The sequence below is a fragment of the Mizuhopecten yessoensis genome, unplaced genomic scaffold (assembly GCF_002113885.1).
Source record: "Mizuhopecten yessoensis strain PY_sf001 unplaced genomic scaffold, ASM211388v2 scaffold2329, whole genome shotgun sequence".
NCBI lineage: Eukaryota > Metazoa > Mollusca > Bivalvia > Pectinida > Pectinidae > Mizuhopecten > Mizuhopecten yessoensis.
The window spans coordinates 3,809,616-3,834,510 of record NW_018404492.1 but is presented as its reverse complement, the minus strand read 5'-3'; the positions used below and the strand labels follow the sequence as shown (position 1 = coordinate 3,834,510).

The 24,895-nt window shown below is 34.7% G+C and overlaps 1 protein-coding gene across 3 annotated transcripts; it reads left to right on the top strand.

The window, feature by feature from the left end:
- The first annotated feature begins 731 nt into the window (after positions 1-731).
- Positions 732-23,451, top strand: LOC110445631. Of its 3 annotated transcripts, XM_021490336.1 has the most exons (6): positions 4,198-4,438; positions 12,654-12,767; positions 14,843-14,899; positions 15,825-21,560; positions 21,799-21,815; positions 22,631-23,451. In XM_021490336.1, exons 3-5 carry the CDS (start codon positions 14,848-14,850, stop codon positions 21,804-21,806), a joined length of 5,796 nt encoding a protein of 1,931 aa, XP_021346011.1. In that variant the 5' UTR covers positions 4,198-4,438; positions 12,654-12,767; positions 14,843-14,847; the 3' UTR covers positions 21,807-21,815; positions 22,631-23,451. The 3 variants fall into 3 exon arrangements, with proteins under 3 accessions (XP_021346010.1, XP_021346011.1, XP_021346009.1); XM_021490335.1 differs by lacking the exons at positions 4,198-4,438; positions 21,799-21,815 and adding an exon at positions 732-748; XM_021490334.1 differs by lacking the exon at positions 21,799-21,815.
- The last annotated feature ends 1,444 nt before the right edge of the window (positions 23,452-24,895 follow it).

Below are 24,895 nucleotides of genomic sequence, written 5' to 3'. Positions count from 1 at the left end.
CTCAGGTTTATGATATCAACTATGAGCAGGCATGGCCAAGAGGTTCTCTGACTACTCAGTTCATTGAAGCTCGGGAGGACTGGATGAGGGATGCGATGAAGATGTGGTCTAAGAACAAAGGTTTCTTCACAAAATTCTCATAAAGACATTGTCTCAGTTACGCTTCGGGTACAATGTAATTGAAGGTGTACATGTACTTCCAATAAGTGTTCTACGGCCAAATTTAGGGGGGGGGGGCTAATTTACACTTTCTGTATGAAAGGTTATTACAAACAAATGTATTCATGTTCATGTCAATGTTCAATAAAATATAAACTCATAAAACTATTTCATTTAGTATAACGCCCACACTCTCATTAGTTTACAGTTAAAGCTGGTCATCACAACCATCATTCAGTGACACTGGTTGTAGATCGTTAGGTCAAGATCACACCAGCTACATAACGCAACCAGGTAAAATGAACAGGTAACAACAACAGGTAAAGTCAGTAATGTCTGAAGCGTTTAGCCTCTGCTGTTGAATCAAGTTGCTTTTTTAAGTGATGCGATGATAGAGAAACAAAACTTTGCCCCGACTGTCTTTATAGATGTTGTTTCCTACCAATATAGAAATGATCTCATTAATAATACAAACATTGTGGGAATCTCGTCATCAAATGCTTTTTCCGGGATTGAAAAAGATATAAAATAAGTCGTCATTTTGTACGTCAAATTGCGGACGATAAGGAGGAGTTTCCTGGGATCGACGGTAAGTTGTATAAGGTAATGTTACTCCTCGTCCACTATTTTGTTCTTTTCTTTTTTTCTTTTTATTATTTCTTTCGCAAAACTTAATTTAGAAACCCGGAAATTGTTATTATAAACAGGAAACACTATGTATTTTAAATGTGTATTCTCAGTTAGAGCTTAACCTGTTTTGGTATAGACCCAAATATGACAAACGTATACAGCAATTATCTTCAGTTTTGTGTATTATATGTTAAGTATATGATTCCATCAGTTAAAATGCTTGAATTATAATGTCCCGAAGAGAAAAATCACATATTGATACATCTTTTACCATATCAATAATCATTTAACTATAGCAGATTTCAAAACGATATGTGTAGTTAGCTGTGTGTAATCGGCATTCAACTCATCATTTCATAACATCAGAAAAAAAAACCTCGAGAACGACATAGTTGTTTACTTTGATATTCTCGGCTTTTATAATAAGTGAATTAGCAATACGTCTAAAATGAAAGTAAAGGTAGAAGAGTTTACGTATAAAAACTGATAGATTAAGCTAACAAGGCATTGACACGTGAATGCGATGTGTCTTGTAAAATGTCCACTTTCAATCAAATGCACTATCAAAAACTGATACAAAAATTATTAGAACGGTTTTTGTTTTCCTGGTACTCCATTTACAGCCTCTCCTTAATGACATAACAACGACCAGTACACTATGACGTACGAACTAACGTCCTTCGACAATAATTATATACGGTAGGTTTTTTGTCATACTTGAAAATGACATCACTGGTAGGTGACCCATAAACAAACTGAACACACACGTAGTCAACGACAGTGACAGCTATTAAGGCCGAACAATGATTAAGGTAACTGCTCTAAATAATTGCATAACGGTGTTATGAGGATGGCAAGTTTAATAAATTATGTTACTTTAATTGTCCTATTTTTTTGTGTTAACGGGATGCTACCTCTGCCAAGTAAAAACAACTTTAAGTAAACCCATTTGTGAGTCCATAGTCCAACACAAATATCTTATATGTACCAAATATGTAGTTAAAACATCTCGGGAAGACAACTTTTAGCATATTTTATTGTGATACAGTAGGCATAGGTTTCGCTGCAAGCTTTTCCAATTCAGTCATCTCCAAAATACCTACGGTAAAGGGGCAATATAACTAAAGTTAATTGCATACCAGACTAAATGATGAATAAATTAAGTTGCTATGACGAGAGAACAATTTCTAAAAATCTATTCCTAATATCAACAATTTGATCTTATTATTATAATTAAAGAGTTTCATGATATCAGAATGAATAAATGAATTCTTCTCTTTATCAGCTGTTTATGGATTGTTCGGCTCTTTTTAGACCAATATAACCAAAGAAATTATAATCTTGATACCCGTAATTCAAGAAGTAGAATAACTGGTATAAATATTTTACATCAATCATTCATCAATTTATAGATACAAATGCATTTTAACTTTTAGATATAAAAAATGACCGACGTCAAAGTTATTTAACTATAAGGTGGCTATCAGGGCGTACATTACCATATGTATCTTTTTTTTCCTAGGCTGTCTCGGCCATTTTTTGTTCAACTTTTTTAAATTATAAATTATTTAAACCCTTTACTCATTTTCGCGAATCTCAAAGAATAAATTAGCTAAATACTCATTTGCCTAAATTGTGTTTCTCAAATAAAGTTAAAGGCTTATCATAAGTGGATATCATAAAAGTACAAAATGTACATGTACACGTATGCTGAATATATATACATGTTAAGGTACTGTTCTTTTCAGTCGCGATATGGTACCTTCCAGTTTCACGCTGTCCCTGTCATCCATTGAAATAGATAGGTGCATGGGGCATAGGCTTTTACCAAATTAATTTCAGTTACAGTTAATTTACATACCTTACAGCAATTATGATACAGGTATATATAAATATATATATATATATATATGAATGAAGCGCGCATTTGATCGCAACGAAAACGTAGTTACGGAGAAAAACTGTGGACAGGAAATTGAAACTATCACATCCGATCGGGTATCAAACCTCTGATCAATTTAGTGAAAGAATACAGCAATAACGTTACCAGTGTGCCAGTTAAACTCTATTAAAGGGGATACTGTTAGTTCACGATGAGAAATGTGTCCGTATTGCCTAGATAGCTGTCAAGGCTCAAGCTGTCTAGAAGTACATGTACTATCGGCAATAATGTTATGACCACCTTGCGTATACCATTACTATTCTTACATTAACTAATTTTTGAGAATGCTTATAATTGTTTTTGCAGGATGTGATAATCATCGTTTAAAGATGATTTTTAAAACCTTATTCGTTTACTTAATTTTTCTTTATATCTACTTTCGCTGTTATCGGATTAGGATAGGTGCTATCTTTACAGCTACTGTAGTTGTATATCCTGTTCAGCAACTTAAATAGCTGTCGGTACAATCTCACAGTAACGGATTGATATATCCCGGATGTATCTCATCACTTAACGGAACCGCTATAGAGAGGGCAAGACTCAGAACGTGCTACACATGATCTTTATTAATGAAGGAATGATATAAGACAATCTAACATACAAACCTTGTATTGCAGAAAGTTTGTTTCCATTTGGTGTTACACTCGATTTTCTAGCCTATCGAAGATCAACTACGGCACCTACTCAAAGAACCCGTCTAAACATTCACAAATGTGATCCAAAATAACAAATACATGTATCTATTTTAATAATGCAGACCTGAGGGAGGGATTGTTTTGGGTTATCTGATGCATAGGAAATTCCTAATTCCACCATCAACAAAGAAACGAAAGAAAATATACAGGCGATCAACGATTACCAGACCAAAGGAGTCAAAATAATTTATTGACAGAGATTTTCGGGAGAAAAGACAGCAAAAAACATTTGACAAAGTATCTTCATTGAAGAAAAAGCTCAGGTTTATGATATCAACTATGAGCAGGAATGGCCAAGAAGTTCTCTGACTACTCAGTTCATTGAAGCTCGGGAGGACTGGATGAGGGATGCGATGAAGATGTGGTCTAAGAACAAAGGTTTCTTCACAAAATTCTCATAAAGACATTGTCTCAGTTACGCTTTGGGTACAATGTAATTGAAGGTGTACATGTACTTCCAATAAGTGTTCTACGGCCAAATTTAGGGGGGGGGGGGGCTAATTTACACTTTCTGTATGAAAGGTTATTACAAACAAATGTATTCATGTTCATGTCAATGTTCAATAAAATATAAACTCATAAAACTATTTCATTTAGTATAACGCCCACACTCTCATTAGTTTACAGTTAAAGCTGGTCATCAGAACCATCACTCAATGACACAGGTAGTAGAAATCGTTAGGTCAAGATCACACCAGCTACATAACGCAACCAGGTAAAACGAACAGGTAACAACAACAGGTAAAGTCAGTAATGTCTGAAGCGCTAAGCCTCTGCTGTTGAATCACCAGTTGCTTTATTAAGTGATGCGATGATAGAGGAACAAAACTTTGCCCCGACTGTCTTTATAGATGTTGTTTCCTACCAGTATAGAAATGATCTCATTAATAATACAAACATTGTGGGAATCTCGTCATCAAATGCTTTTTCCGGGATTGAAAAAGATATAAAATAAGTCGTCATTTTGTACGTCAAATTGCGGACGATAAGGAGGAGTTTCCTGGGATCGACGGTAAGTTGTATAAGGTAATAGTACTCCTTGTCCACTATTTTGTTCTTTTCTTTTTTTCTTTTTATTATTTCTTTCGCAAAACTTAATATAGAAACCCGGAAATTGTTATTATAAACAGAAAACACTATGTATTTTAAATGTGTATTCTCAGTTAGAGCTTAACCTGTTTTGCTATAGACCCAAATATGATAACACGTCTACAGCAATTATCTTCAGTTTTGTGTATTATATGTTAAGAATAGGATTCCATCAGTTAAAATGTTTGAACTATAATGACCTGAAGAGAAAAATCACATATTGATACATCTATTATCATATCAATAATGTTGAGAACGACATAGTTGTTTACTTTGATATTCTTGTCAAAGACAACTTTTAGCATATTTTATTGTGATACAGTAGGCATAGGTTTCGCTGCAAGCTTTTACAATTCAGTCATCTCCAAAATACCTACGGTACTAAAGGGGCAATATAACTGAAGTTAATTGCATACCAGACTGTATGATGAATAAAATAAGTTGCTATGAAGAGAGAACAATGGATATATAAAGGTATCACTATGAGTGGTATTTAGATGTATGACTGTAAAAGATATGCAGATGCACTCATATGACTGTCCTGGAAATATTATAGCATGATGAGTATAGAAGTAAAAGAGAAATGAGAGTCATATAGGTATGACTACGAGAAATAGAGGTATGGCTACAAGGAATATATAGTGGTACGACTACAAAGAATATATAGAGGTATGGCTACAAGGAATATATAGTGGTACGACTACAAAGAATATATAGAGGTATGGCTACAAGGAATATATAGTGGTATGATAGCAAGGAATATATAGAGGTATGGCTACAAGGAATATATAGTGGTATGGCTACATTGAATATATAGAGGTATGGTTACAAGGAATATATAGATGTATGGATACGAGGGATATATGGAGGTATTGTTACAAGGAATATATAGAGGTATGGTTACAAGGAATATATATAAAGGTATGGTACAAGGAATATATAGATGTATGGCTACAAGGAAAATATGGAGGTATTGTTTACATTGAATATATAGAGGTATGGTTACAAGGAATATATAGAAGTATTGTTACAAGGAATATATAGAGGTATGGCTACAAGGAATATATAGAGGTATGGATACGAGGAATCTATAGAGTTATGGATACGAGGGATATATAGAGGTATTGTTACAAGGAATATATAGAGGTATGGTTACAAGGAATATATAGAGGTATTGCTTCAAGGAATATATAGAGGGATGGATACGAGGAATCTTTAGAGTTATGGATACGAGGGATATATGGAGGTATTGTTTTCATTGAATATATAGAGGTATGGTTACAAGGAATATATAGAAGTATTCTAACAATGAATATATAGAGGTATGGATACGAGGAATATATAGACGTATGGATACAAGGAATATATAGAGGTATGGTTACAAGGAATATATAGAAGTATGGCTATAAAGAATATATAGATGTATGGTTACAAGGAATATATAGAGGTATGGATACGAGGAATATATAGATGTATGGATACAAGGAATATATAAAGGAATGGATACAAGGAATATATCGTGGTACGACTACAAAGAATATATAGAGGTATGGCTACAAGGAATATATAGTGGTATGATTACAAGGAATATATAGAGGTATGGCTATAAGGAATATATAGTGGTATGATGACAAGGAATATATAGATGTATGGATACAAGGAATATATAGTGGTACGACTACAAAGAATATATAGAGGTATGGATACGAGGGATATATATAGGTATGGTTACAAGGAATATATAGAGGTATGGTTACGAGGAATATATATAAAGGTATGGTACAAGGAATATATAGATGTATGGCTACAAGGAATATATGGAGGTATTGTTTGCATTGAATATATAGAGGTATGGTTACAAGGAATATATAGATGTTTGGATACAAGGAATATATAGATGTATTGATACAAGGAATATATAGGAATGGATACAAGTAATATATAGCAGTATGGTTACAAGGAATATATAGAGGTATGGTTACAAGGAATATATAGAGGTTTGGATACGAGGAATATATAGATGTATGGATACAAGGAATATATAGGAATGGATACAAGTAATATATATCAGTATGGTTACAAGGAATATATAGAGGTATTGCTTCAAGGAATATATAGAGGTATGGCTACAAGAAATATATAGAGGTATGGTTACAAGGAATATATAGATGTATTGTTACAAGGAATATATAGAGGTATGGATACGAGGAATACATAGAGGTATGGATACAAGGAATATATAGAGGTATGGTTACAAGGAATATATAGAGGTATGGATACGATGAATATATAGATGCATGGATACAAGGAATATATAAAGGTATGAATACAAGTAATATATATAGAGGTATGGTTACAAGGAATATATAGAGGTATGGTTACAAGGAATATATAGATGTATGGTTACATGGAATATATAGAGGTATGGATACGAAGAATATATAGAGGTATGGATACAAGGAATATATAGAGGTATGGTTACAAGGAATATATAGAAGTATGGCTATAAAGAATATATAGATGTATGGTTACAAGGAATATATAGAGGTATGGATACGAGGAATATATAGAGGTATGGATACAAGGAATATATAAAGGTATGGTTACAAGGGATATATAGAGGTATGGATACGAGGAATATATAGATGTATGGATACAAGGAATATATAGTGGTATGGATACAAGTAATATATATAGGTATGGTTACTAGGAATATATAGAGGTATGGCTACGAGGAATATATAGAGGTATGGCTACGAGGATATGTAAAGGTATGAATATGATATGGGGGATACGTAGAGCGTGGGGTATGAGGGACATATAAAAGCAGAACAGTTTAGATATACAGAGGAATGGTAATTGAAATATACAGAATTCAAGATATACGTTGGGTACATACACATATGAACAGAGGACTAGTAAGCCTATTCGACTTATAAGCGACAAGGACATATACAAAAAGTGTACGGGACATAAAGGACAACAAGAGAATACCGAATTGTTGACAAAAACGTAGTTCGATTTCAAAATCGACAAATCAAAGGCCAAATATCAACAAAGTAAAGATGTTCATGGATACCCTTCAAAAAGTACAAGGAGGATAAGAAAATATTGTCTTCTGCGACATCGACGACATCCGCCATGTAAATCTAGGACTAATCCAAGTAATGTCACACCTCACATCGATAACAAAACCGAAATTCACTCTTATGAGCAAAATAAAAAAACATCGACCTTTACATCACACAAAGAGATAAATTTTCCTATAGTCTTTATCAAACTGCATCTTTAGAAACCCCGTGTCCGCCAGCAGTCAACATCTGTCATGGAATTTGCGATATTCGGAGCAAGCCTTTAATACCGAATCAACTGCAACATGTAAACACCGTATAGTAGGGAAATCAGGAATGTTACTATCAAGAAAGGGAACGTTCACGATCGGTAAGGCGAAATCGTCCCGCTTATCGTACAACCCAGTAGTAAGCCGTCCCTGTTTGTCATGTTGAAAGTGAAGATCTGGGAAAAGGGGTTAAGTAGAAAAGTCTATAGTTTCCTTGATTTCAAGCTCTGGAGGGCATATACGACCATTAAAGGAGATATAAGGCTTTTGTGTTAAGAGATTATGAGGGGGTACATGCATATTTAAGTCGATATAGATAAGGCCTAGAAACAAAATATTAGGAGGTGTATGTACATTGTAGATGTATTGGGATATATGCATTAGGTTTGTGTGTAAAAAGTTAAAACATATTTCATTGTGATAAAGCACGCACCGATTTCGCGACTAGTCATAACAACCTAGTCATCTCCTAAAAACATGAAAAGAAGCAACACAATATATGATAATTGCATATCAAACAGTATGAATATATCTAGTTGCTATAAAGATATTCTAGGGATATATAAGTGTATGAATAATACGGACATATAAAGGTGTTGTTATGAAGATAAAGTGTTATGGATATACTGTATACATGTATAAAGGTGTTATGAACATACTGTATATAAAGGTGTTATTATAACATATAAACGTATGTCAATGATAGATAAATAAAGGTATGGTTATGGGGGATATATAAAGGCAAGATTATAAGTGATATATAGAGGTATGGCAATAAGGGATATATAAAGGTTTGGTTATAAGGGAAGTAATATATAGCAGTATGGTGGGATATATAAAGGTATGTTTATAAGGGATATATAAAGGTTTGGTTATAAGGGATATATAGAGGTATGGTAATAAGGGATATATAAAGGTATGTTTATAAGGGATATATAAAGGTTTGGTTATAAGGGATATATAAAGGTATGGTTATAAGGGATATATAGAGGTAAAAAAAGGATGAGGTGCGTGTGTAGAGTAATTACGAGAGTGTATATAAAGAAATACATCATGTAACACAAGATATAACGCGGTGTGCGAAAAGATGGGGTAAAGAGAGATGAAGTTGTTATATAAAGAGGATACAATAGTATTAAGTGGTAAAGGAAGTTCAGATTGTTTTGTAAAATAAGATGGAAAATGATGTAATGGAATGTAGTTTAGGTTGCCACTGGGCTAGAATGACAAATGAATTGTAATTATAAGAGTTTTGTTTTTAAATGTAAGCGACAGTGTCGCATTCAAGTGGCAATATTTGTATTTGTGTTAATTTCTAGATGTCCCCATCTTTTTTTTTGCCAATGTCATGTATAACTTTACATATTGCTGAAATAACTTTTGGTGGATGTACAATGAAAGTACACCATATTCTGGCATTTCAATAAATGCTCATTTTCGACTTATATTAGTCTTTGTGTTATTGATTGCAAAAAAACATAGCAGAGTGACTCATGTTAGTATATAAAAAGATGATGGCATAAACAAATAACGCTCCTTTCCTAAAGCGTTCATCTATCCATCCAGCTCCTTACTGTGTTCTTAATCAAAGTGGCTGAAGGTAACAGAGTACAGACAACCATTATATGTTATACAACAAGTTCTCTTGAACAAGTTTCGCATTGAGAAACATTTGCAAATTAACAAGAGAAAGAACCCAGACGTATCAGAAGTTCAGCAAGTGACAAATACATGCAAATGTGCATTCCACGTAAACAATTTCCGTGTCCATTGCGCACTCATGCAGGCGATCCATGCATTACATTATGTCAATCAAAATGAAGTGTTCATATACAAAACATACATCAATAACATAAATCATGTAAACAATCCGAAAGTGGTTAGAATATAGATAAGTTATTTAACAATTTCTTGGTTTTAATTAAATGTTCATAAACCTTATGTTATTTATATCATACATACAACACGCGTAGTTTATATTGTTTTCATTAAACAGGCGCCTATTGTTAAATCTAACAGTCAACATGCGATCTTACGTTGTTTTATAAAATAGACAACAGTCGTAGCCAATGTTGATTATATCTTACAAATGATAATTTAGTCTATGGTGTTGTTGCATGTATCAAATAGGCAAGTTGGCTCAGAAATAAGACGTCGTCTTTTATGTTATTTTGAGTAAATCGACAACAGTAATAGGTTCGTTATATTATACACAGGTGTTGTTTATGTTACGTGAAATGCACCTGAACGCATTCAAGGTAAAACTTGCAATTAGATTCAATTTGAATATCAGACAGACGAATCTTTAATAATAAGTCATTCGTCTGCCTTGCTTTCCTTAAATCAAACGTGCATCCGAGTGATATTGCATATTACGTGACTCTAAAACGCACGCTTTAGGTGTAAGTAGGTGATTTACATTACATTTCACTAATTGTAGGTTATAACATGTATAAACTTGGAAATAGCCTCGGGAGTTTTCGCTAGAAATTTTGTAAAGCCATGTAAGTTTGTTCATAAAACCAAAAACCTTTTTCCGATGTGTCCGTGTATTACTAACGATTAAATAACATAGCAATAGCTTTCTACCGGAAATGATTATTTCTACAATGAGGGAGTTTAACGTCCAAAATTGCACACTATCTACCACGATAAAGATAGGATCATCGTGTTTAACACATGTAGTTCTTTTTTGTGGCTGAAACATTTTTGAGATTGACGAGAAATATCCTGATGGGTCCAACGTATTCTATATTTTATTTACATATAAAAAAAACGCTTCTCTACGCATCTTTTCCACTTACAGTACCACTTCATGTAGGTGACAGTTTTGATTGCATATTGTTTAGGACATTTTCAACTTGTATTTAGAAATTTAGGTCATTCCGAGAATATAGTATCCATGACAGAGTAGCAGGTCGTTAAGTACATTTATTTAAGAGAAACCACAAAACCACACCAGGATCATTTGTTTTCGTAAGAAAATTAAAATATATAAATATCATAATAATATATTGATGATCCAGTCCACTTGGACACTTTTGTAAAACTACAAGGCCAAGAGTGAAATCTAACTTAATTTTGTGAATCATGATATGGTTCAAACCACATGCATCGCAAAATAAACTGGAAATCTAGAATGGTGACACCTCACTGAAAAATCCTGGATCCGCCCCTTTACAGTCTAGAGACGCTTCACCATCCGGAGCAGAAGGGGCTATCTCCGGTTTTATATGGGACGCATGCTTTTCCTTTGAAACGGTGTTGTCTTGGTTCTTGCCTTTTTATATTGGATTTCCGATTTTTATTTGTCCTTTTTTAACGATATAGCGTTATGTTTGGTATTAAAGCGAATTTTTAATTTGCAGGAATTTTTTTATTGAGTTAGAGTATCGAGATATAATGAAATAATACTTAATTTGTATAAGTTAATGTGAAATGTTATGCATACTTCTGTACTACAAAACGATATTGAAAAAATCACTGTTAGGTAAATACATTAGTTAGTCATGTTGAAATAAAATATCATAAAAATAATACATGAGCATGCATGACCCCGCATCGAGTCAGAGCTGTATCATGGATAGTTAAAAATGTTCACATAATGACAGGAGCGGCTTAATCTTTCAACAAGAAATCTACCCAGTATTGGGGGGGGGGGGGGATTCTTTACCTTTGTTATCTCTTTCTAATTTCATAAATAAATATCTAAGAAAGCCCTTTATTTATTTTTTGTTTCTGAGAATGTAGAGTGAAAACGTATTTCATTGTAGCGTTCATATGCCATGACTCAGTTTTGGAAAATGCATGATCCTAGACGTTAAGCTTAAACAACCTTCATGAAGTGATAATTATTTTCTGTTGAAGTATTTAACGATACACTGTAGCACAAATGTCCGAAACCAGGAAATAGAATTAATCCCTTCATTCTTGAATTTCATTAACTATAGTTATTGTGTTTCCATGTTGTATCAAAACCACAATCAAGTCCATTTAAGTACTTAAGCTAACGGAAAGGAAATAGCCATTTACATAATAATATATTGTAGCTGTCTTTTTTGTGTGAGAATTTCTTTGCGGTCTGACACCGTATATCCTCTTTTGCAATACTAACGTTACAGATGTTGATAAATTGCTAGCCTATCGTTTAAGTTTAAAATCTGACCAAGTTGATAATTATTTCTGTTCGATAAATGTCGTATCAGCGAACGTGCTTACACGGAAAAAAATGTCAGACCACGAAAAGGTCTTTTTTTTTTAAGTAAAACTTCCGAAGTGTACTTCGCTTCCATTCATTATTAATTCATTAAATTTGAAATAATTTAGCAAATGTTTAATAATATCGTAGGCGGAAATTTACTTTCAAACAAAAATCAAGGTCAGAGTGATTAGGAACAAGTGTCAATGACACGTATTCGCAACTACATATACCATACTCGAGCTATAAGTTATTTATGTTAACCACTGGTGGGTAAACGGTGAAGAATTAATTAATTTCAATGTCAATTTAAGTTACAGCTATCATTTGAACATCACTTCATCACAGCTGACATTTATTAGCCTTTCTAAAGAATATTTAACATCTCAAATCGTTTGATATAGGCAGTCAACCGCAGCACACCATAACGGTGTCCTATGTGATGGTAGTTTGCAGTTAAAATGATGAGCCAGAATCCTGTATATCATCAACTGATTAGAAATTCTGAAGGAGTGTACATTTTGTAATTGATATTGCTGTCAATTACACATAGAGCACTTGTGAATACTGATGTTCATTCATATTTCGAACTTTCTTCAGAGAGACAGCAGTGTACTTGGGTCGAGGTGCTCCCACTGTTAATCAGTGTCCACTTACATCAAAACGGGAGTTACTAGTAACTTGCTAATCAACCGATTTGCAGAATAATACTAGGTATGTATATATACAAGGATCCTTACTTGTTAAGACTTTTAAGTAGACAGATCAAATGTCCTTGATATGTCCTTGATGCTTTTTATGAATGGATGTATTTCCGTGTAATATTTGTTGCGAGATTTGTATGCAATGTTTTGGTTGCATTTTTTTTGTAATCTATTATAAAGTGTCTTATATTCCTCGGTTCTGTCTAATTTAATTACGTTTGGCGGTTTCTGATAGTTTGAGTTTCATACATAACAATATTTCATAGTTACCATCATTAGACTCAGCCAACACAAAAATGACAGGAAAGCAGATCCAGTGATAGACGCAATGGACATCTTCATCTACGACTAATAGGGAACATGGCGCGCGCCATCGGACAAGAACAAATAAACCATGTAAACAGAGGAATATATTAATATTCGACTTAAAATTAGTTGCTTTTATTTGTTGTTGTTGAGTTGTTCTCGAACAACCCATTGGTTTCTACTAGTAGTACAGTAGTCCGTGAAAGGATTTGATGTGACAACATCAGTCCATAGTAATAAGATGTGACTTATCCAAACTGAACCCTGTCTGCAATCCTGTATAAACAACACTGTAGGATAATGAGAGCATAATGTGAATGCGCTGATAACTATATTGTATTGTATATATTTCTATGTACTACAAAGGTAAATCAAAATAGAATTGTATCATCCGAAATCTGTCTAAACCAGCGGTTTTTCTGGTCGGTTCTTGGTTTCAACAGGTTTCATGTTAAAACTTGATATCAATTTCTATAATGTAAGTGTAAGAAATAATTTTTAATTCCCTGTTAAACAGGTTCTTATTAAAATTTGAACAAAATAAGTTCCGCATCATCTATATAACGTGTTCATAATTATTTTGCTAACACAGTGTCAATTATTCTATGACACTGTCTTACCACTTTGTTATGAGTGCAGACAATGTTAACCGGTGCAGAATTGAAATCACATGCCGTGAAAAAAGTGCACCATTTCAAAACAAAGTCATGAATATGAAACATTTGAGGAGTAAGACTATTGGGATGGCCGATTTACGCGTGAACAGTGTCTTGTCCTTACCTTCTTTCAAAGCTGTCACATCCGTTGAATCTCGCTGTCAGATTTATTTCCGTAGGACATGAGCACGAACATGACAGGGATGTATATAAAGATGTAACCCCGTCACGTCATTACCTTAACTACTTATCATGACATTTCGTATTTCATGTTCCATTACTAAGCTTTTTAAGCGTAACGGAATGTCTATACATTGAATTCTCAGTGACACTAGAATTCATTTAGAATTTGACACCATTGTTTATTACCATGATTTGATTTTATCAGCGAGTAACCTATTTGTTTATATTTCTCAACAAATACCATAGATCATGTATGAGGTCTATACAAACACTAGTAAAACACGGTTAATGATCCCTAGACTGGTTTGATGATATTCAAGCATATTTATCGATCATCAATAAAAGATTATTGAACACAGAGGGGTTTGTTAAAGCATACATATAACCAAAACAATAAATATACAAATGAAAAGAATATGTCGTTGACAAAGCGTTCTGTAGAAGAGGTGACATTGCTTGTAAGGCTCATGTCAGATAACAATGTAAATACTTTAATTAGATTACCATTCATTAACATAGGAAAGGAGCTATCCATGTGACCCAGACGATCGCAACATCTCAGACAAACAGTAGACAATAGCCCTATAGACATTTTATTTCGATGTCATAGTAATAGAACCCACTTGATTTATTGAGTTTAAATCCAAGGATATACAATGTAACTATGCTCAATAGAGACATCGTGAAGAGTGTCAAACGTGGTACAGCAAATGAGCAACCTTCCAAAACACATTATTGTTATTCCGATGTATCGAGTGGAAGGTCATTATTCCTTTTATCATTTGTTCTTTTCTGTTCGGGTCTTTTCATTCAGTATTACTGGCATAGCAATTGGTCCTTGATTGTGGATACTGTTTCCATGCATCATGTACTTGTAAATTTATTCAGAATGCAAAGTCAGGTACGAAGCACTCTAAAAAGAACTATTTGATTTTTACAGAAAACATGGGAGCCCTTGTAACTTTGATTTTCCTGACAACCTTCAGCCTGACATTAGGTGAGTTATCAAGTTTTCTCTATATCTGGACTTTATCTTGATTCAGAATATATATCATGACTGTCAATATTTATATTGTTAATTTTCATTAATATTAATCATATATAAAATATTTAGTATCACCTGTAGACTTTTTTATTATTTCATAATGAGAAATCGGGCAGGGATTTACCTCTCAATCTTTTTACCTTGAATACAGATATATATCGCCCAGTGTTATAATTCTTATATCGTGAAATATCTAAACTGATGCGAAGAGAGATTAGAACATCAGGGCAGACACAATATGTGTTGGTTAACTCGTGGTTTAAGGCAGAAAAGAAAGTATTCTGAGAACTTTCCGACCTTACAAAATGCCTAAAATGTGCTGTGTCGATAAAGACATGTTAAACATAACCAAATATTAGGATTATAATGATATCTGATTGTCGTCAAAATTCGAATATTGCTCTGACTTTAAAAGAAAAAGAAAAGAAAACAGGAACGATGTTTAGATGATCTATACAGTTGACAATAAGTATTCTTCTACAGGAATTCCTGTGCTAAAAAGACCACTTTCTGTAGATTGATAATATTTAGAGCGAACATGATTTACCGACTTGAACAGCTGATTCTTATTTGCGAGGACGTTAGAAAATACGTTTCACTCAACATATACGTCTTACATTATGTATGTTCGTGTTGAACATGAACTTGCGAATTATAACATATTCGCTTGTAGGTGCGTAAGCTCTTTGATTTCTGGGAAAAGTTCTGAATGAATACAGATATTATATATTTCTAGTTCCAAACATAACATATATTGCCAGGTTTATAGGATGAAATAGTATGGGTATTTTGTATGAAGATATGTTTTTATCCTAAGTATTATTTTTATGACTATGACACGTTACGAATATTTTATAGATTGTTTATCTGTTAACAGGTCAATTGATTGTCCCACAAGATATAACTATCGAACAACAACAGGGAACATTGTCAGGGTTAACCCAGTTTGGGGCCAAAGGTTCTGGTGTAATCAACGGTCTTGCTTCGCCGCAGGAATTATTAGTCGCGAGTCTGGCTCCAAGCCATCACGAAAGTCGAAAGAGCAACACCATAAAAAAAAAGTTTCCGGTTGCGCCGACGTCAGATTTACTTGGTGTTGCCGACGTTCAAAAACCGAAGGAAGTGACTAATCAAGGTAAGCCACCGGACCTAATTAACAAACAAAAGTTTTCACCTCTGCCGTTAGGTGTCGACTTTCTGGGCACTTCTATATCATCCCAGGAAATTATAGAAATGACGAGCCGAGGTGATAAGAAAGGCCAAGGTCTCGTGGCTCCAAGGAGCTGGAAGAACCTAGTTAAGTCGAATCCAAGGCAAGTTGGAGACCGATTTGACATTGTCATCGAAAAACGTATGAATGGTAATGAGTTGTCTCCTAGTGCAAAGAATTCAAAACCGAAGGAAATTAGACCCATAAAAGATGTGCCAATTAACAATGCGAAAAGTTTTCTTCATGAACCGGAACTCCCATGGCTAAATGCAGCAGTGGAACTTACTCCCGAACATACATGGACGGAAAACACAATAGTGCGCTCTAGTATAGGACCCATGGAGATGGCTGAGATTTCGACAAATGCGGTGAAAGTGCGCAAGGCCAAATTAAATTCAAATGTGAATGAAATTATGAAGACTACAGCTTCAAATGCATTATACGCAAGCAGTACTCCAAATCCTGTTGCTGCTATGAATTCGAATACGGAAACACACGTTACAAACAGCTTCCATCTTAAAACGACCAACAAGAAACCAGTAGCGCCTAGTGCAGTGGGATGGACATCATGGGTGGAACCTGTTGCAACCGCGACTTCCCCGGCATGGTTTGAAGGTCAGCAAACTGTTCCAGACATAACAACGGATGGGAAATTGATAACTGGATCAGAGGTGAACTCCTTATACAGTCCAACTGAAGTTACATTAACAAAAGAAAAGAAAACAACACCCAAACCTGTCATCAATGATCTTCCTGTGGAACTCCCAACAGCAAATGTATTACAAAAACCGAAATCAAAGGGATTCTTTGCAAGTTGGAGTCCGTGGACAGGTACACATGAGCAAACTACTCATCAAAATGTGGCATTTACCGACAGCATCAACACTGGTCAACAGGAAACTGTACCAATGTCTCCCGTTACTTCCTCAACAATTCTAAGAAATGCAGAAAACGCACATAAGGATATTAACTCAGATCTAGGCAATCAAATCTTCATTCGAGAACAAGTCAAAAACGTGCAAAATACAGAGAACGTTAAGCAAGGCATCAACTCGGATCTAGACAATCAATTAACCAATCATCGAGAACTAGTCAATTATGTGCAAAATACAGAAATCGCAAACCAAGATATTAACTCCGATCTAGGGAATCATATGGTCGATCGAGAACTAGCCAATAAGGTGCAAAATGCTAAATTCGCAAACCAAGGTATCAACTCGGATCTAGGCAATCAAATGGTTAATCGAGAACTAGGCAATAACGTGCAAAGTACTGAAAACGCAAATCCAGGTATCAATTTAAATCTAGGCAATCAAATAGTCAATCGAGAACTAGTCAATAACGTGCACAATACTGAAAACGCAAATCCAGGTATCAACTCAGATCTAGGCAATCAAATAGTCAATCAGGAACTAGCCAATATCGTGCAAAATACTGAAAAAACAAACCAAGGTATCAACTCGGATCTCGGCAATCAAATAGTCAATCGAGAACTAGTCAATAACGTGCACAATACTGAAAACGCAAATCCAGGTATCAACTCAGATCTAGACAATCAAATAGTCAATCAGGAACTAGCCAATATCGTGCAAAATACTGAAAAAACAAACCAAGGTATCAACTCGGATCTCGAAAATAAAATAGTCAATCGAGAATTAGTCAATAACGTGCACAATACTGAAAACGCAAATCCAGGTATCAACTCAGATCTAGGCAATCAAACAGTCAATCAGGAACTAGCCAATATCGTGCAAAATACTGAAAAAACAAACAAAGGTATCAACTCGGATCTCGACAATCAAATAGTCAATCAAGAATTAGTCAATAACGTGGCGAACGCTGCACCAGACAAGCAAATAGTCAGTTATGCAGACATCGAAAACGTGGTCAAAAACTTAGCAGGAAAAGAGACTGCAAACCCTGAACTACTCAATGAAGTGTTAACTGCTAAAACAGGTAGACAAGAAGTCAATACTGAAGTAGTTAAACAAGCTGTTAGTACAGTACTAGAGGCAAAATCTACTAAGCTAGAAGTTGCAAACCAGGCAACAGCATCAAAGATTTTGGAGTCTTTGGACATGTTGAATTCTAATACACTCCCTTCAGACGTACTTAAAGGTGTTAGAGAACCGAAACATTCAAAGTCGAAATCGCCATTCGATACTTTGAACACATCGCAAAAGAAGGCTGAACAGTCAGCAAACACAACAAACGAAATTGTAAAAGGAAACATCACTGAAGAAATAACAATGTCTCCCGCATCAAACTTTGATCCCATCCTTCTTCCACCGGCGATATCGGCTGGAGCCAGACATGGATTTCAGCAAGAGGAAAATGGGCAAAGCTCGAATGTACAATTTGGAGTTTCATATTCACACTTGGGAACATCATCAAATACTGCACTAGATCATAACGAACTGACAGGAAGTCTCCCTAGTTTAGGAAGATCTGGTGAATCTCATCCAAAACGTCGCTTTTTTGTTTCTCCTAGTCCATCGGACCTTATTCCACCACAAGAACATCTGCATGAAGGCATCCTTTTCCCAATTGAACCGCACTTTCCTTCTGCGATGCTTGACAAGAAACATTCTACGTCCTATAATTTTGCCAACGTAAACCAAAACCTGGATCAAGGAACAATTCACTCCCTTTCACATAAAGGACATGTTGATATGATCAATCCTCTAACAGGACATAAGGATATTACGTCAGAAAAGGTTCCGTTACAGCCACAAACTACTGGTAATTCCCTAGACAAAATGCACAGCACAAATACTATAAAATCTAGGAAGAATGCAAATAGTATTTGGAACACTAGATCAGAAATAACTGACTCAAATCCCGCTGAATTCGTCCGCTCCGATAAGTTGGCAACTTCTAAGGATGAAGCAAAAGAACGCAATGTACTGTTGGAGCAGATAAGAGAAGCATTGTTCAATCTTAACGGAAATACAGCTATAATGAAACCATTAGACGGGATGAATCTTCTACCGAATGATCCTGGGTTGACGCATGCGCTTATAGGAAGTGTAAATGGTTTTGCTAATATTCCAAGAACAGTTTTAGGAAACACGGTTACAACTGATGTTGGAGTAAGCGCTAGCAAAAGAGCTGATAACCACGACCACCACCACTCATTGGAGAAACATATAGACAAGAGTCTGTTTAACGATCATAACAGTTTCCACAGAGAGCACAGCCTAACAGATCTCTCTGGTCATATCACATTAGACGAAAAGGCCATCCGACAAAAGCTGCTATCTCCTGATACAAGTTCGACTTTTAATCATTTTCCTTCACACGAGGGACACAATACACACGCTTCTTTCCACAGAAATCAGATGGGACTGACTGATTCACTCAGTAGGGCAGATGTGGATTTATCTCAGGATCTTTCGAATAGTCCTATGCTAAATACCCCTATTACAATACGAAATATGCAAAGACATATAGAGGAAACAAATAGAGAAAGTGCAAAGCTACGTTTCTTTACGAATCCTAAAAATTCGGAAAATTTTATAAATCGTAAAAACGATCCAAAATCCAAAAGGAAAGAAGAGCGAAATAAACAAAAGGAGGTGGAAAAATCTCAACAGCCAACAACAACCCAAATTCCGTCGACAAAACCAACCGAGGAAAACGGGATCTTCATCAATAATAATTCCATCTTTTTCGATCCAGACACGAATAGACCAGTTGATCCATTCAATAACGTTTCCTCGGATGTTCTCCGAAACGCTCATCATGCCTGGGAAGACGCTGTTGCAAATGTTAAAACACATATTGATCCTATTCCTGAAATAGCTGCAGTGGTCGGTGACAAGAAAAATGCAATTCGCGTTGGATCTGTTTCCGCTTTTCGCGTTGGGGAAATACCACCTTCATTAAATCAACCTCAACCACCACAAGACCCAAATGCTGCTTTTCATTTTCTTGATCCTGTCACAAATGATGTAGTACCTATTGCTGCATTACCGGATGTTTCATCTAACAACAATGCGCAGGAACCGAACCCTCACCAGCCCCATGTTCCTGATATCAGTCAAATGTTTGGCCATGCCTTGTCTAATGGAGCAAAACCTACCATTCCTTTTATCAATCCCATGGCATCTGCAGGTGACATGAATAGTGAGGATGGTTTTTTTGTTGGGCCTATTTTGTTTGGTCCTGTCGAGGATCCACCTCCTAATGGAGAAATCGAAATTAGTGGACCCGTCCTAGCAATGGGGATATCTCCTGGAGATAATACAAATGGAAACCATGGGCCTCAGGGCATTGATATGAAAAAAATTCTTCAAGGAATTTTCAAAAACAATAATAATCAGCAACACAAAACTAAGATAAATACTTTTAACTCTCCTTTTTCTTCAATTGACGGATCGTCAAATCGAACTGCAAGTAAATTGACACATGCCAATGGTTCAAAACCTAAAACGATTAAGCCAGTATCCTTAGGACGCCATGATATCAATCCATTACAACAGATGTTAGGTGGATCAAAACAGACGAGCATGCTTCCGTCTACGCATTTCCCAGTAGATTCCAGTTTAGGACATAGAACATCGACTCACACAAGTAAGCAAAGGTTGCATGCCCCACACGATCCGGATACACAGCCTAGAAAAGGAATTTCAAAGAAATTATGGAATGCTTTGGTAAATATTCTGAAGGCAAATAAGAGGAAAGAGTTTTTATCAAAACAAAAAGTCAGCACCAGTTTCCAAAAATCTTTTCCATCAACAGTTCGAAAAAACAACATTATACAGCGTCCTGCCCAAATGCAGTCAAATAAGCCAAATAAAATCGACATTCAAAAAATAATCAATCTAGTGAAAGCCAGACAGAAGTTGTTTGGACTAAAAAAGAAGTTAACAGCTACCCAAACTATGAAGAAACACCACACTATGACCGGCATTTCGAAATCCCCACTGGGAGGAAGGAGCCAAATCCCCAACAGATCGGTAATGAAACCAATAGCATCGACAAAACATGAACCCATGCCGACTCTGAGATCATCTGCACCAATTTATACAAACTCGGAAAGACTAGAGCATTTTCAAAATAAACGTTATCAATTATTGCTTCATTTAATGAAAAATAGACGGCTCAAAAACAATCATATGATGACCAATGTGCCGAACATACGTTCAAACCTGAGGCCATCCCACATCAACAGCGTCGCCAGACCGGCACAACGAACAATTGGTCATTCGTCAGTGAACACTGATAGACATAGGTTTATTCCAAAGCTTAACTCTGCTCACAGATCAAGTGTAGTGAGACCTATCCCTCTATCGACGATACACCAATGGCCATTCTCAGCACCTGTTGCAAGCCAGCATTCGTCTATGAATACCCAACATTTCCTGCCCAGACATAGAGTATGGCCTCAAAACCAAATACGTAAGTAGCGAGTGTTTTATTGATATTTATAAAAAACATCATATAATATTATAATATAAAAATGTATCGGCGTTGACGAATTTCTATAACAGAAGATAATTCACCTAACTTTTGAAATTTTGAAGTTGGAACGATACAATTCAAATGATATCAAAGTTAAGAAAAACGTGTCATATGAAAAATATCCCTGAATATATGATTGACTGGTTTTATTCTGATATGATGTGTTTACCAACAGAACATTGAAAAACTGAGGTAAGGTTGGGTTGTTTGATAGCTTCAAAAACGTAAAAGGCCCTCTATTCACATCCACAATTACCTCTTAACATCTACACGCTTTGTTGAGTTCTAATTTTGCTCTAACCTGATTTTACGATCACATTACAATGATGCACCACATTCAATTAATGCTTGACAAATTCTTTTGACTCACCTTCACCTCTGTTTACAGCTTTCCCTTTCTAATTCACTTTTAACGTTTTGATCGTTAGACTAACATTAAACATTAACGCGATAAATATCTCCAGACAGAATTGTATTTATCCATCCAAACTTAAATTTCGCACATTTGGTGTAGACGACACACACAACTTACGATAGCATAGTTTGTAACAACTACAGTAGGCATTACCTGCATTCCGTTCGGAGTTATAATCTAATTAGATGCATAACATGTCTGCAATCTTATTCAAACTTATAGAATTATAATTCTCGACAGATTTCTTTGCAATATCTATAATAATATTTCTCTTTGATTTTTATATTAAGATTGCATATATTTTCTTCAAATCTGAGACAAATTTCATTTATTGGAACAACTAACAGCGGGTATCGGCAAACTTTCTCCAATGTTATGATTATGACGTCATAATTAGAATGATGTCATGATAATAAATCCAGGTTTATGGTTTCGAAACTGAGTTTTACTGGTTTAAATAGTGGCAATGATGAACAGAGGTAAATATATCAAAGGTATAAAGAATTCATAAGTATCCACACATTTTTTTTTAAATTGATTGACAGCTATCATTTTATATTTGCTATCATTCGTTTTCTATTTTATTTTACAGATTATGTCACCAGTCATGTTTTCATATGAATGGAAGATCTTCAAACCAATACGGAAAACTTTAAAAAATTACAAAAGTTTAAATAAATATTTCCGTCCAAAGTTGCCAGGCTATCCAGCGTCGATTTGTAAGCATAATCTGACGTTCTTTCAGTTATGTTGTTTGCATATGAGGACATTTTGAACAAAATGGCGCCAAAAGAACTTTCATTTTTAAAAATGTATTTTTTTTCTGATTCACCTTTAACAAACTTTTCTAACTGACTATCAAGTAAAAATAATACATAAATAGAAATGGCGCCGGACACATCCTGTAAAATTATGAAAACAACTTCGACGAAGAAAAGTAGACTTTTTTCTGGACTCATGTTTCCAACCCATACGTTTGGTCACAAATAGAAGTGTTCATAATATGGAATTTGATCAATAGATATCTTACATTGAACAAGTTGTTTACGAACTTGTAGCATAACTATTGTACAGGCTTGATAAATTGTTACAATAGACGACATTATATTTAGATGTGTATCATTGTATATATTGTTATTACATTAGGCAAGGGAAAAGAAGATCACTCACAGGTGATCGCTCTGTTATCAGAAAAGTATGAGTAACTCCATTAAGTATTATCTACTAGTATTCAATGATGAGTCAATTATGCTTTAAACAAATTGATTAGGAGATGGTTAATATGTGTTCCTGATTTTGTCAACCTGATCATTTATTTATTTTCCGTTGCTATTAAGATTTTATTTAAAAGTGAGTGTGAAAGTGTGAACGTTTTGTTATATGATTTTAATAAACAATAATATCTGTACTTTTTTCTATTTCTGTCTCCCATTTCTAAATCAGCTTCTAATTTTAGCTTTGTCGAAAAAAAGGACAAAAAGGTAGAACATTGATAAGAAAGATACAAATGGAAGCTTAATATATTATACAAAGGTAGAAAATTAGTAAAAAAAAAAACTAAAAAAAAACGACCGGAGGCTAAGCTTATTATCCATATATACAAAAATGGGTAAAGAAAGACATTCACTAGAAGCTAAGATGTTGCATATAAAGATATAAAAGGAACATATGAAGGTTTTATAGTAAGTGCAGCAGATCAATTGTGTAAACCCTTAATTCTACAGGGAGTCACATCAGTCGCTTCATACGAGCAATGTCATACAAGAAGGCCCAATCTTTCCTTACACTTGCTCATATAACAAAGCATATCTGGTTCATGTTGTCTTCCTTTTTCTTTTTTTTCTTCACAAACCTTATACGTTAGCTTTGTTTCTACCAACGCTTTATGTAATTTTTCACAAACAAATGAGGACACGCTCTAATAAGAAAAGGAAAAGAAAAGATGTAGTCCCAAAAAACTGAAGTTGTTAAACATAGTCTATTTACATCGAAAAAAGAAAAACTCCCGACAGTTCTAAAGTTTTACAACAATTTGGAACTTCCTTGGGTATTATTTCTGACCCTACATTGGCACGTATAAGCAATTGGTTCCATCTATTTATAGTTTAACAGCTAAATTTATAAATATCCATATTAATGGCATATAAATACACACAATAGCATCCAACGTCATTGTGATAGTTAAATATATAAGAAATGACGCATAGAGTAGTAGGGAATTAATACGAAACTATTTGTGTTATTTCATATATAGATATATTATATATGAATAAATAGAAAATCAAATTTAACAGTTTGAACCTTTTGTGGAGCTTAAGTACTCCAATCTTGTATGCATATTTGTATGTAGATACTGGGAATTAACGCTTTTAATTTGGATTAATTAGGGAAGAATTGCACAACACTCAACATTACATGCATTACATAATACCAAAAAGCATGATATCTATGCCTATGAAACATCAAGCATCAGTTAATTGTAAACCATTTTTAATGGTCGCAAAAGTGAATATCAAAATAGTAATAAGATAGATGGAGATTGTCAAGACGATTCGACATTATATATATCATACAGCTATAAAACAGCATGACACAGCAGACACAACATAATGTATGGATGTGTGTGGATTGTTACGCGTGAATTACATAACACGCCTAGTAAAGCAGTGCTTAACCGTACCAGTTATATATCTCAAAGAATTAATGTGATATTCAATATTAATCAATCTTCATATTTTTTTTTTGATGGCATTCTCAAATAATTTATGTTCAATAACTATAACTACATACATTAAATGCCATGACTCGCCTTCGCTTTCAGACACTAATAAATAACCGTTGTATCACCTTGACATGA

Bases quoted from the DNA above. Each gene is read 5' to 3' on its own strand.
- LOC110445631 (XM_021490335.1), top strand. From the start codon at position 14,848: ATGGGAGCCCTTGTAACTTTGATTTTCCTGACAACCTTCAGCCTGACA. The intron at 14,900-15,824 runs GTGAGTTATCAA...ATCTGTTAACAG, and splicing joins AACCTTCAGCCTGACATTAG to GTCAATTGATTGTCCCACAA. The intron at 21,561-22,630 runs GTAAGTAGCGAG...TTTATTTTACAG, and splicing joins ATGGCCTCAAAACCAAATAC to ATTATGTCACCAGTCATGTT.